Raw genomic sequence first — 14,366 nt, forward strand, 5'->3', positions numbered from 1 at the left:
AAATCTAAGCGCATAGTGACATTTTTCACATTTTGGTGACTTCGTCAGTACAGGCCTCGGACCCCCATTAATTTTCCATAAGCGACAATGTTAACGTCTAGCGCTGTAGCTCAGTCCCAAACATTCCGTGGCCATTAAGCTTTAGTGCATACCTGGCCCAGCCTGTGAGAAAGAAGCCATAAAAATCTTGACATAGGTTGACCGTCAAAATCTGGACCTTTCCATGCCGGCAGCTGGGAGGCGTGCCTAGCAACGCCAAGGGGACGTCACTCGCAGCCTCATCACTACCTCACACCTTGTGTCCTCTCGCCCAGAATTTCAAACTTTCATCAATAAAGCTCATACCTCCTCAAAGTTTAGACAGTTTCCAGCATTTTAATACCAAGCATGCACCTGTGCACCAAAAATGGACGCCTGGGAGCAAAAAAAGACTTTATACCCTAAAATTCACAGAACTACAATCGTCCCTACCGAAAAACGGAAGTTGTAATGGGGGTCTGTGTCCATCTTCCGCCTCGAAGTCGGCAGACCCGGGATCAAACCGGGAGGGGCTCGCACCAAAGATTTGAAAAATGGTCTGTCTTCGGCGCTCAGCAGAGACAACTTAAAGCACGGAAACGGGGCTGGTTAACCCAGTGTCAGTTTAAAGTGACTGGCTGGGGTGTCACGAAGCATCAGTGGCGGCAGCACTTTGGCGGCATGGACTCGATCTGCCAAAAGACGACACAGTGTAGGTACACACACCTAATCACTCTTCCGCGGAATATGACTGAGAAATGGATAAATGGGACGTAAAACCCATAAAGCATACATATCTATATACGTATTACATCTCATGATAACCAAACATGATAAACGTGCTGCTAATAGAGGTGACTTCACTGAGACTCTGTCCCCAATATGCTACCACGGAAACAGAAATATGAAATCACTGTGACTAGACGTTGAATTAGGGTGGTAAAATCTATATCAGGTACCCTCATTGTCCCCACCCAGCCACCATAGGCGCATGTGTATGATATAACGATGACTGTACATAGTCGCACAATAAAATCGATATCGTGTCAGACAAATACGGCACACCTATTTAGTCAATCTCTGCGTATCTCTGACATTTATTTGCTTTGTTAAAACATGTGTTTGGGACATTTCGCCCACATCACCTTTAATATTAAGGGGAGGGGGGGGGGGAGAAACACAAGGGTTATGTCTGACTTCTTATCTGTTTTAGGAAAATTTGCGAATGCTTTCCTTATACTTTAACTTCTTCGTGCAGGTGGAAAGAGTGGTGGGTTTACGAATTTTTTGTGTATGCATGAAAAGGACAAAAACCGGTAAGGCCTAGGTTCGAACTCATAACTTCATCATAGGAAAGATTTATTTATTTATTTATATGATTGGTGTATTACGCCGTACCCAAGGATATATCACTTATACGACGGCGGCCAGCATTATGGTGGCAGGAAACATCATACAGAAGATATTGGGCAGGCAATAAGCTCTACAGGATTATACAGACGTATAGACAGACTCTAAATACAAACTTCTTTGACTTTATGAGGCTGGTATTTTGAAGCTCATTTATTCTATTAATATTTAAACACAATGGCCATTTAAATGCTGGCAGTTTATGAATAGATCCCCGGCTTCAGACGCGTGCGCACATCAATAGACTAACAAAAGACGCTGCACGTGAGCTTCACCAGTACAGTCGTCCGCGAGCGAGGTGCAAAGCGCGCATAAATTAACGACGTGAATAGATTTCCTCTTTCCTGGATAATAGCGGTTCTCTTCGCCGTGCCGATACCAGATTCTCCTTACCCTCGCCTGGACTTTTCGTAAGTTCGATGTTAAACACCTGTTGCCATTTGATCAACGCCCTTTTTGGTTGTATGGGGATAGACCCCGTTTATTCAGTTCGTTAATATCGACGTTTTTGGCGTGCGTCAAACATCCCCTATGTGCATCACAGGCAGGAACCCGATAAGCATGTATCGCCCAGCTATAAGGATGTATATGTTAGATACGAGATAAGGAGAAGCTTTCATCTTGACTCACCTTCATAAAGGATTACGATATCTTCGGGAGAGACTACTTGACAAGTAAGTCTTAAAACTTGCTAGATTTAATAGTCTAAAATGTAATGCTATGTTTTTAAAGTTTTTGTTATAATATGTGTGGCGTTAAGGATTTGAAAATTACAGATATTGCTGTATTGTCGCGTCAAGCCATGTACATAGATGTCCAATAAGGCCAGACAGGGACATGCGGATGTGATTGATAGAGTCTTATGTAGGGTAATCTGCCTTGTTGCTCTGTCTTATGTACACTGAGCGGTTCATTTCGTTTATTCACCAACAATGCAAATACAAGTATTAATCTAGAGAAGGTTAACCAGTGGGAGTAAACCCACAGAAGGCTTGATGTACCCCAGAACAAGTAACAGAAAAAAACTCTTATGAAGATGGTGAAATAATTGTGAAAATTAGCCAAATCACACTGAACTCGTGCGTGTGAAGTTTGTGGTATTTACCCTATATCAACTATTTACAGATGTGATTAGCTATTCAGAGGGTCACTGTCTAACTTAATATGTCTAACTTATTTCAATAACTTTTACAATCATGAAATAATATGAGATATCAAAATTATAAACAATGTCAACACAGAATGACAATTTAATTCCGGGTAAGTAAGTTAGCATGCTTTCTAAACATAATTACAAGCTGTAGTAAATGAGTTATGCACGTGTTACCCCGGATAGCCTTATGACGCTCTTTGCTAAATCTGAAAACCTAATGGAATGGCACCAAAATAATGGTGTTTTCATATTACTTAATAAGCTCGCAGAATGACACAGAAAAAAACATTTGTGTTTTATGAACACAAACTTGTTTTGTGTTCTTTCCAACAAAATCTTGTGTCATATATGAACAACTCTGTCTTGTGATGAATTAATACAAGCTCTTGTGTTTCATTATTTTGTATCACAAACTTGTGTACTTCACATTTATTTTGAGATATGTTTGTGTTGGGGTAACACATTTCGGTGTTGGGGTAACACATTTCTGCGTTGAATGAGAACAACACAAGTTGTTGAGTTACATTTCAAATTTCAGTGTTTTTTGTGTGGAGAATGTAAACGAGTGTCTCCGACTTTTGAAGGAAATGCTTATTGTGTGGCATGTTTTTGTAGGTTTACAAGGTGAAGTAGGTTTAAGTGTGTAATATTAATGTTACCCCATGCAGATTACGCTGCAATATGATCGTGTAGAATAGATTAAATGGTACGAAATACACAGTACATTCACATTAACAATGTCGCCTTAATAAGAAATGATCCATATTCTGTTCACGCGTATAGCCTTTTCCTAAATTTTTCCGGTAAAAAACCTGTCCAGCTAGTGATTGTAAAAAAAATTACACAAAATTGTCTGCTATTTCTAGTTATTCTCTGAGGTTTAATAACGGTAAACTAAGCCTTACTAATACATAAAGTTAGACTGCTAGCTAATGATTTATGTCACCCAACTATTCAGACCTGGGTTTACATAACACACGACCGTCACCTAATACCTGTGTACAAGTGTCATTTGCAAGTAAATATGTCCCCAAAAAACGTGATGTCTGGTTGATTGATTGACTGATTTCTCATCAAACTTCTTCACGTAAAATCGCAACGGACACAGCGAGGGCTGGATTCGAACACGCGAACATACTCAGTTGGTTACCGCGATAGCGCAGCATAATGACCCATGAGCCTCTCACCTTGCGGTCGCGGTGACTTCAAGTCCAGCTCATGCAGGCTACGTGGAAAGGTCTTCGAGCAACCTGCGGATTGTCGTGGGTTTCCTCCGGGCTCTGCCCGGTTTTCTCCCACCATAATGCTGGCCGCCGCCTTACAATTGAAATATTCTTGAGTACGGCGTAAAAGGCCAATCAAATAAATAAATAGATAAATAAATGCATTATATTTCCAGTGTTATGGGGTATTGATGGTGTAAATTTCATTAGCTTTATGTAACGAAGTAAGAAACTATAACACTGTGGAGGAAATGGGATGATTGGTGTGAAAAACAAAATAATTCAGTGAATTGAGAATGCAGTGCACCACAAGGGCAGCCATTCTTGCTCAACATTACTACTGACATACAGTTCATTTGACCGATTCATCCTCTATGTGCGGGTTCAAAACCACCCTTGGGCAGAGAATTTGTATAGATTTCCCATCTCTCACTGTTCGTGAGGGCCTTAGTGACGTTAAGAGGTCTACGTCGCTGGGTTGGTCGTTTGTGCGGCCTTTCGTTGAAGGCCACTTGTCTTTCACCAAATTTGTGTTCACATACGTACGTCATATCTTCAGAAAGTTCATCAGAAACTTGCCAAAGTTCGGGGGTTTACCCTGTTCATTGCGGTTTTTACCTTTTGTTGCGCGCCGAAAAAAGGCCCTGACTTTGAGGTAATATAAAAGACTGCAGCATAAAGAGTAAAATCAGAGCAATCTACTGGTTGTATGGGGCTCCGCCAGTCTCTGCCAGGTAACCACCATCACCCCCCCCCCCCCCCCGCCTCCCCCATAATGCTGGCCGCCATCGTAGAGGTGAAATAGTGTACAGGGTAAAGTACCAACAAGATAAATCAGAAACCATGCAGAGCTGTGGCAATATTGTGATAATTGGCAAATGGTCACACGTTCACATGTTTGAGTTTGAAGCGCAAGGATTTGATTTGATTAGAGTCTGCCATCTCATTCGTGAGAGAGATGTCTGTGTGCTGTCGTTGCATGACCGCACTGGAACACCGTGCTAAGGGCATCAGCCCCGTCAGTCCCGTCAATCACGGCGGTAACACGTCCATGACCAATCGTCATCCCAATCCCATCTTCTTTTAGCTTAACTGTACCGTGTTTGAATAGTCCAGGATTGATGCTGACATTCTGCTTGAGCACGTTCCATTCATAATTATCACTTCATTGAAGTCCACACATTGAACAAATCAGCCTTGCGGTGGTCGCAAGCTTCCTCCATGTCATGTCTGGTTTCCTCCCATCATAATGCTAGTCGCCATCTTATATTAAAGTATAAAATTGTTGAGTACGGCGTAAAATATGTCAAATAAAAAACAAATGAATAAATGAACTTGCTTGTAGCACCTGAATAATCAACTGTTTTTTCTAACGTGGCTGAGCATGAAAGTTAAAAAAAATCTCCAGTAATTTTTCACATCTACGGCTGCTATGTCACACACGAATATTTTGATATCCATGTTGGTACTGACCGCTTCTGTGGCAAAATGTTTAGAGCGTCCGCCTCAAAGTCGGGAGACTCGGTATCAAACCCGTCATACCAAAGACTTTAAAAATGGTACTTGCTGCTGCTTTGCTTGACGTTCAGCACTAAGAGGTTAGAGCAACAAAACAGGTTTGGTTGGCCTGGTGTCAGTATCTTGGACAAGATACTTCAATGGCGGCAAAAACTTGAGCCCTGCCACAAGAAGACACAGTTTATGTACCCACATCTAATGACTCCTCGTGATTATATAACTGAAAAATTGCTTAGTACGACGTTCAGCCACATTCATTCATTCATTCATTCATTCCATTGTGGTATTGTTTAAGGATTTTTCACGTGGAGGGACATTGGCTATAGTAAAAGAACGTCAGACGTGAGGCATACCGAACGTCTCAGATCAATACTCGCGAGACCTTTTTCCACAAACCACTAAAGCACTAATACATTTTATGAAATTAGAATTAGGAAAGAGTTATGTTTTCTTTCTGTGCTCTCTACCTCTAAGGTTGTTTGTTCGACTCCAGCTGGGAAAGATCGGCTGCGCCTTAACATATGTACGTATTTTCCCACTAAATAAGCCTGGCCACAATAACGTGATCAGAATATTGCTAATTACGGAGTAAAAGAAAAACTAAGCCATCAAATAAGTAAAAAGAGTGACAGTATTGATTTTGTATCAACAGCTTTAATTTCTGTACAATTATTAGCCCATCTTTTGTTCCCACATCTGTTATCACCGAGCAGAAAGTTTACAATAACTAGTGCGCTTGAAGATTACTATATAGCTAATTATCTCCCTTGAATTTTCAGATCTGGACCTTGAGTTGCTAAAGGATATTTTTCCAGAGGAATGAGTTTTGAAATGAAGCACTACTGACGGATTTACCTGAGGGAAGAAAATTAACCTCAATATCAATTTTTGGATATATAATGCTAATCAGCGAATTCCGTGAGTTCTGAGGATATTGGTTGAGACAATTGCCCTGGGGGATATTTGCTGAAAACACTTGTACCGTGAACAAAGTGTGGGAATCCCGGCTTACCATCGACCGTACCATCGACCGTACCATCGACCATACCATCGACCTTACCATCAACCTTACCACTGACGATGAGATGATTTCCTGATGTGTTTACCAGTCGATTCCCAAGGATGGGATTACGGACATCCTAGAAATGATTGTCTTGGATTACTCATCTGAGGGGGTCTAACAGACTACAGGCCTTTAACAAAGCATTCTTAGGGCAGACTTTACGGGAATCGTTTTTGTTTCGATTTGTTCTCTGCTGTGACCGTAGTTGCAAAGGTAAATTTGACTACACGATGACTAGGTTCAGAGTGTGCAGTTTTCTGTGCAGGCCATATCACGGCATTGACTCGAGGCGTTGGTCGTCATCGTTGTTTACATTGACTTTAGTCACGATTTTCACCTTAGTACAAGTACCTCAAAGCTCATCACAAAGACTTGAGTGCTCACACGTAGACTTGGTAAACCTGGTAAACTACAACTCCTTCAGAACCGTAGACGTTGGGCAACAGACATGTGGTATAGACAATCAGACGCAGTACCAGTCACTTGACACTTCAAATAGTGACATTCTAACGTGTAGTCCAACGTCCTTCCCGCCCACGGGGCTATCGGATAAAAACAATGAAAACACTTGTGAAATGATCCCGAATTTCGACACTTTCTGGCAAACCAAAAACACCATCTCTACCGCTGGCGCTGAACCGGATGCCGTGACGATCGTGGCGAATTTTACTAACAAATTTGAGATCCGTATAATAAGACTTGTCTTCGGACAGTTCACTTCCACGACAGACGGGCGTCCCAAGGCCGTGGTTTACGAAAAGTATGATTCACAAAACCTATGGGTGCCTTTGAAGTACGAAGCAGCTGACTGCTCCGAGTCGTACCCAGGTGTAACCACCAAGGCTTCACCAATGTCCGCGTACTGTGCAACTAGGTCATCTGGAACAGCGCCGTACATATTGGTAAATATAAATACACACATACATTTAAATAAACCTAATTCCGTTAATTTGTGCGTATTTGTGGAGTGTGTATACGTGTGGAGGGCTTGGCACTTGTATGTGCGTATTTGTGGAGTGTGTATACGTGTGGAGGGCTTGGCACTTGTATGTTCGTATTTGTGGAGTGTGTATACGTGTGGAGGGCTTGGCACTTGTATGTTCGTATTTGTGGAGTGTGTATACATATGGAGGGCTTGGCACATGTATGTGCGTATTTGTGGAGTGTGTATACGTGTGGAGGACTTGGCACTTGTATGTGCGTATTTGTGGAGTGTGTATACGTGTGGAGGGCTTGGCACTTGTATGTTCGTATTTGTGGAGTGTGTATACATATGGAGGGCTTGGCACATGTATGTGCGTATTTGTGGAGTGTGTATACGTGTGGAGGACTTGGCACTTGTATGTGCGTATTTGTGGAGTGTGTATACGTGTGGAGGGCTTGGCACTTGTATGTTCGTATTTGTGGAGTGTGTATACATATGGAGGGCTTGGCACATGTATGTGCGTATTTGTGGAGTGTGTATACGTGTGGAGGACTTGGCACTTGTATGTGCGTATTTGTGGAGTGTGTATACGTGTGGAGGGCTTGGCATTTGTATGTACATATTTGTGGAGTGTGTATACATACGTGTGGAGGGCTTGGCACTTGTATGTGCGTATTTGTAGAGTGTGTTTACGTGTGGAGGGCTTGGCACTTGTATGTTCGTATTTGTGGAGTGTGTATACGTGTGGAGGGCTTGGCACTTGTATGTGCGTATTTGTGGAGTGTGTATACGTGTGGAGGACTTGGCACTTGTATGTGCGTATTTGTGGAGTGTGTATACGTGTGGAGGGCTTGGCACTTGTATGTTCGTATTTGTGGAGTGTGTATACGTGTGGAGGACTTGGCACTTGTATGAGCGTATTTGTGGAGTGTGTTTACGTGTGGAGGGCTTGGCACTTGTATGTGCGTATTTGTAGAGTGTGTTTACGTGTGGAGGGCTTGGCACTTGTATTTTCGTATTTGTGGAGTGTGTATACGTGTGGAGGGCTTGGCACATGTATGTGCGTATTTGTGAGGCGTGTATACGTGTGGAGGGCTTGGCACTTATATGTACATATTTGTGGAGTGTGTATACATACGTGTGGAGGGCTTGGCACTTGTATGAGAGTATTTGTAGCGTGTGTATACATACGTGTGGAGGACTTGGCACTTGTATGAGCGTATTTGAGGCGTGTTTATACGCCTGGAGGGCTTGGCACTTGTATGTGCGTATTTGTGGAGTGTGTATACGTGTGGAGGGCTTGGCACTTGTATGTGCGTATTTGTGGAGCGTGTATACGTGTGGAGGGCTTGGCACTTGTATGTTCGTATTTGTGGAGTGCGTATGCGTGTGGAGGGCTTGGCACTTGTATGTGCGTATTTGTGGAGTGTGTATACGTGTGGAAGTCTTGGCACTTGTATGTTCGTATTTGTGGAGTGTGTATACGCATGGAGGGCTTGGCACTTGTATGTGCGTTTTTGTGGCGTGTATATATGCGTGAAGGGCTTGGCTGTCCGAGTGGGTGCATCGGTTACATTTGTGTGGTTTTATTTTTGATGATATGAATTCAGATTTACTTTAAGATTACGAGGAGCCTGTTTTTGTGGCGCACAACACTGGAGCTTGGTTGTACGCCACAACAAGACGTACAATTCATCGTATGGTTTTCACAGCCGATATGATAAGGAAACCATATTTGTCTGCAATAGAAAAAACTGTTTTTAGCAGAAGAGGGCTCGATCGAAAGGGACGTCTGTGTGTGTAGTATTCAAACTTCACTAGTGCAGTATTCTTTATTTACATTTTTGCGTCTGTTGCTCAGAGTTTTTCACCATGGGAAGAATTCGGGGAGTACAAGAGTAAGGTGGAAGTTCGGGATTACTACACAACGTCAGCTATCAGAGTGAGACTGACCCAACCATCGTCGTCAGAACCGTTGAGATCTTATTACCGAGTGTATGATCTAGGCGTTGACGGATCTTGTGCCTGTTATGATCACAGTAGTGCCTGCTTAGGACCCGTAAGTCTGCATGTAGCCTTATAGCTTGTGTCTGATATGTTCACAATACTACTTGTTTAGCACCGGTAGGCCTGCGTGTTGCTTGACATCTTGTGCCTGTTATGATCACAACAGTGCCTGCTTAGGGACCGGTATCAAGTCTGTATGTAACTTTATGTACATTTAATTCGCACTTTAGCATGGCATCTAGGAAAATGTGAGAGCAGTGTTTCATAATGGAGACAGGAAGAGTGTTTAGAACAAAGCGCTCTAAGATAAACACATGTTTATGACCCTCTGGTTTTAAAATTTTTGGATCGTTTTATTAAATCTGTGATGGACCTTTGATAGCTCATGCGTCTACCTAAAGCGATGGTGTTCCGGCAACCGATAAGCAAAGGGAGGTGGTTTCACACGTACCTGGTACTGCGAACACTCCAATCTCCTCAGTCCACAAACTAAACGCCATAGCTGATTTTCCTGACGGGCAATTTTGCCTACACACAACTGCGATATCCCGGTTTTGAAACATCTCAAAAATAAACATTTTTATGTTTATGTGACATATTTTATCGATGCATACATGTATATATACGCCTACATCAGGCCTTCTGTTTAAGTGAATCATTATAGAGAGCACCGATCAAATTATGCATTTTTTGGTCAGAATGCAGCAGAATGTGAGTGTGTGCACAACACGATGGAGCCCCATTGTAAGGAATGCCTTCCTCTGTACAACAACAAGACGTGGGAAATGGGACCCAGTTTCCAGTGCGAAAGTGAGTGGACAGGAAAGTTTGTCACATCAATTGGCTAAATTTGCTATAACATAATTATTGCACAAATAATTCACTTTGATGCCTTAGCGTTATGAGCATAATCCCTGTAGATCACAAGGGAAAAAAAGTAAATGAATCTTTGCTCACATTTCAGAATGTCTGTTGTGTTTTCACTGTTTACAAAGAAGTATTTTCTTCTTTAGTGTAGAATTCTTTAAAAAATGTGTCCTTACCGTTATTATGGGCATATGTACATTTTGCGGCTCGATTTTGATGTGAGCGCTTTGGACGGTATGATGATGATACAATGCCAACCTATACACAAATTTTTATCAACTCTGTCTTGGTTTTAAAACAAACTGGGAGATTTATGTTCCTTTTACCCAAGTATTACGCTTTCTAATTTACCTGTCTAAAACTCTCGTATAACGGTAGAAAGCCAGATTATAATGAACACGTTTAATCAAAGGTTGTTGTGGGCGTTGGGTAAGTACAATGCTGAACTGTTACACCTTACACAACCGTTAATCAAATGATAAATTTATGTATCATATTTCCTGAAGATGCGATACGCCTTTAATCCGGCTTGTGTAATGACATAGCTTTGGGCGCTCATTTTGCTTTTTAGACTTTTTTCATGTACTTTTATAAATTTCTGTGGTTCAGGTGAGTGTGATACTTCTTGCAGAATGTGACTGTAACGAACATGCATCGGCCTGTCATTTTGACGACGTCAAAGGTTTTGGAGTCTGTGACAACTGTGAGGAAAACACCGCTGGGGATTTCTGTGAACTGTGTAACCCTGGATATCGCAGAAATCCATCCAATCAAAACCCCAGAATAAATATGATTGGACTCGAAACAGGAACTTGCTCTGGTAAGATAATCATTTTTATGATGTTAAAAACACGGCGCCAGAGGGGTACTCTTGTACCGAGACGTTGTGATGCTTTATTTTATATATGTACGCATACACCGGTTACACAGAAAATCTTAATCGTGAATTGTATCACAAAGTGTCACATTGGTTATTGCCAATGGTCAGTGTTTAGGCTAATACTATTTAATTATTTATTTGATTGGTGTTTTACGCCGTACTCAAGAACATTTCGCTTATACGGTAGCGGCCAGCATTATTCGAAAGACAAAGTCGAAAGAAACCGGGCAGAGCTAATACTACAGAAATGAAGAAAACAAATGAATACAATTATTGTACATTGAAATTGTAAAATCCTTTTATGCTTATTTTCGTGAGTACTCCGGAGTTTTTAAATAAGAGACGTCAGAGTCGTGGTCAATTTATCAACAGAACAGACGTAGGCTTATTTACCACTCGATTGTGATTCCCTCACTGACAGCGTTCACAATCTTAGACTTCCGAGAGCTGATAAAGCCTTACATTTAAAGCCAACTTGAGATTGAAATGCTAAAGGATAGAACATGTCTCAAACGGAATACAGAGTGCAGAACAGAAAGAAAAAACATCACGTTTCATGAATGCATGAATTCGAGGAGTATTCCTCATCCTCGATCAATACGCAAAGGCGGTGTCCACGTGACCTCATCCTATACTAACAGGCGATATATGAATGCGCATATTCGGTATATACTGTTACTTTGATCAATTACCGTTATTGATTTTACCTACTAACTAGTCGCACGTGTATGTATATAAGGCAGGGATGATTTTGTTCCTCTGTGCTGTTTCTAGGCTATATCATTTTGCGCAGGGCAGTTTTCTCCTGTCGCAGGCGCACATCTTGAATCAATATCAACAGCTGTCCCATTTGCACGCACTGTGCAAAAGCGTTCACCTCGTAACCGGTTAGCATACAAATAAATGAGGTGGAGTTTTTGACATAATTCTAAGTACAACAGTTGTTACCATAGAACGTATGCACTGAAATCAGACATTTTGTTTTGTGAAATAAAGCAATTTTTATGCTGCTAAAATGTTTAGCTATCCATAAGCAGTGGTAGGTTTTGATTATTCCTTTAAAGGGTGGGTCTTTTGCATAATTTTCTTTACTTATAATTGATTAATCTTAAGCGCCATACTTTAGAATTTTTCACTTATTTGATGGCGCTCAGTTTTATTGGTGGAGAAAACCGGAGTGCGCCAAATAAACCATGGTCAGTTTACTGACAAACTTATCTTCAATGTGACACATGAAGTCTTTAAGAAACCATAGGCAGCAAAATGGCCACCCGAACATCGTCAACCCCTTTTGGTAACCAAGGCCCTGAAATGAGAGAAGGGGGTACTATAAATTCCCTGCCTGTTCTCGGGGTTGACTCCGCCCATCGTGTGTCTTTGGCTTTGGCCGTCAAGCGCGTTTAACAACTAAACCACGGTTTATCAAACATGTCTTTGCATCACACAGATTGACTCTGTATTTATTTATTTATTTGTTTATTTGATGTATTTCACCACACACTAAGAAGTTTGTGATGAAATTTTCATGGAGTAAATTTGAGGCATAAATGACGATTACGTAGTAAAAAAACTATCTGCCACACTTTTAAGTGTAAATTTCCATGCATTAGAAAACGACCGACACGTAAACAACGAACAAGATTCTGCTTGTGTGCACTTCCAATGTGCAGCAAAACTGGTATTTATCTTTCATCCTTAATAACTGTTGTTTTTTTTTAACTGTTTCAGGCTTCAACGGCTCGAGTGTTGTCAGTAAGTATTTCCTTTTGGCTTTATTGGTTTGGAAAGTGCTCACGTGTAATCGTATGGAACAGAATTCCATCTCCCTTAAAAGTCGTAAACAAACTCTAAGGGCTTAAAGAAAGAAGGTTTATTGAATCAGTGCCTGGAGTGAACCACCGCCTTCACCAGGTATCTTACATGCCACCTGACTTAAAGTCGCAGTCAAACTATTGAGTGTTGGTTTCGAACTTGTGATCTGCTGGTCTAGGGTTGGATTTTCGCGCTTTATCCATCTGAGCCAGCAAAGTTCTGATAGATAGACTGATTAAGCTGTAATCATTGCCTACTTACTGATATACACAACACATAGTCAGTTGTCCAGCAGGCGTGGATGATATTCAAGCTTCAGATTGCTTATAGCGGACAATAGGAGGTTAAATGATTTTAAAATATTAAGATTTACTGATTCCTGAAAAGAACTGTACGTCATGCTGGAAATTAGCATTCGTCAGTAGTCTAATTAACATAAACAGCATTATATGTGGGTAGATATGTCAGACACTTTCTATTAAAGTCAGACATAATTATTGACAGGGGTTAAGTCGAATTCAGTCTATGGCATTGGCTTCTTCTATATTCAGTGAGGACGAATCGAAATATAGTTTCCGGTCTTTAGCGTACTGAAGTGTTATGACATGTGGCATTTCATATATGTGTATATTGGACCAGTCACGTAACAATAACGACCAATAACGTCACACGATTGGCTAGGCCAGGCTGGCGACACCGGTGTCTTATGAGGACCAGTCACGTAACAATAACGGCCAATAACGTCGCACGACGGGCTAGGCCAGGCTGGCGACACCGGTGTCTTATGAGGACCAGTCACATAACAATAACGGCCAATAACGTTGAACGACTGGCTAGGCCAGGCTGGCAACACCGGTGTCTTATGAGGGCCAGTCACGTAACAATAACGGCCAATAACGTCGAACGACTGGCTAGGCCAGGCTGGCGACACCGGTGTCTTATGAGGACCAGTCACGTAACAATAACGGCCAATAACGTCACACGATTGGCTAGGCCAGGCTGGCGACACCGGTGTCTTATGAGGACCAGTCACATAACAATAACGGCCAATAACGTCGCACGACGGGCTAGGCCAGGCTGGCGACACCGGTGTCTTATGAGGACCAGACACGTACCAAAAACGGTGGATAACGTCACACGATTGGCTAGGCCAGGCTGGCGACACCGGTGTCTTATGAGGACCAGTCACATAACAATAATGGCCAATAACGTCGAACGACTGGCTAGGCCAGGCTGGCGACACCGGTGTCTTATGAGGACCAGTCACATAACAATAACGGCCAATAACGTTGAACGACTGGCTAGGCCAGGCTGGCAACACAGGTGTCTTATGAGGGCCAGTCACATAACAATAACGGCAAATAACGTCACACGATTGGCTAGGCCAGGCTGGCGACACTGGACACCCCATAATCGTGTGCCCCCTAACTCTCTGAAATTCTTTAGTAACTTGTATTTGTATTACTGACATACTCTGTACACTTTTGTCT

The 14,366-nt window shown here is 42.0% G+C and overlaps 1 protein-coding gene across 1 annotated transcript in view; it reads left to right on the forward strand.

Moving 5' to 3' along the window:
- The first annotated feature begins 2,031 nt into the window (after positions 1–2,031).
- LOC135481026 (laminin subunit gamma-1-like) overlaps positions 2,032–14,366 on the forward strand; it is a 61,931-nt gene continuing 49,596 nt past the window's right edge. The window contains exons 1-6 of the mRNA XM_064760957.1: positions 2,032–2,102; positions 6,102–7,287; positions 9,172–9,369; positions 10,016–10,127; positions 10,816–11,004; positions 12,793–12,816. Coding sequence (XP_064617027.1) covers positions 6,616–7,287; positions 9,172–9,369; positions 10,016–10,127; positions 10,816–11,004; positions 12,793–12,816 — 1,195 coding nt within the window. The 5' untranslated portion in view covers positions 2,032–2,102; positions 6,102–6,615. The remainder of the gene's footprint in view (positions 2,103–6,101; positions 7,288–9,171; positions 9,370–10,015; positions 10,128–10,815; positions 11,005–12,792; positions 12,817–14,366) is intronic.

The sequence above is a fragment of the Liolophura sinensis genome, chromosome 13, assembly GCF_032854445.1.
Source record: "Liolophura sinensis isolate JHLJ2023 chromosome 13, CUHK_Ljap_v2, whole genome shotgun sequence".
Classification (NCBI taxonomy): Eukaryota; Metazoa; Mollusca; class Polyplacophora; order Chitonida; family Chitonidae; genus Liolophura; species Liolophura sinensis.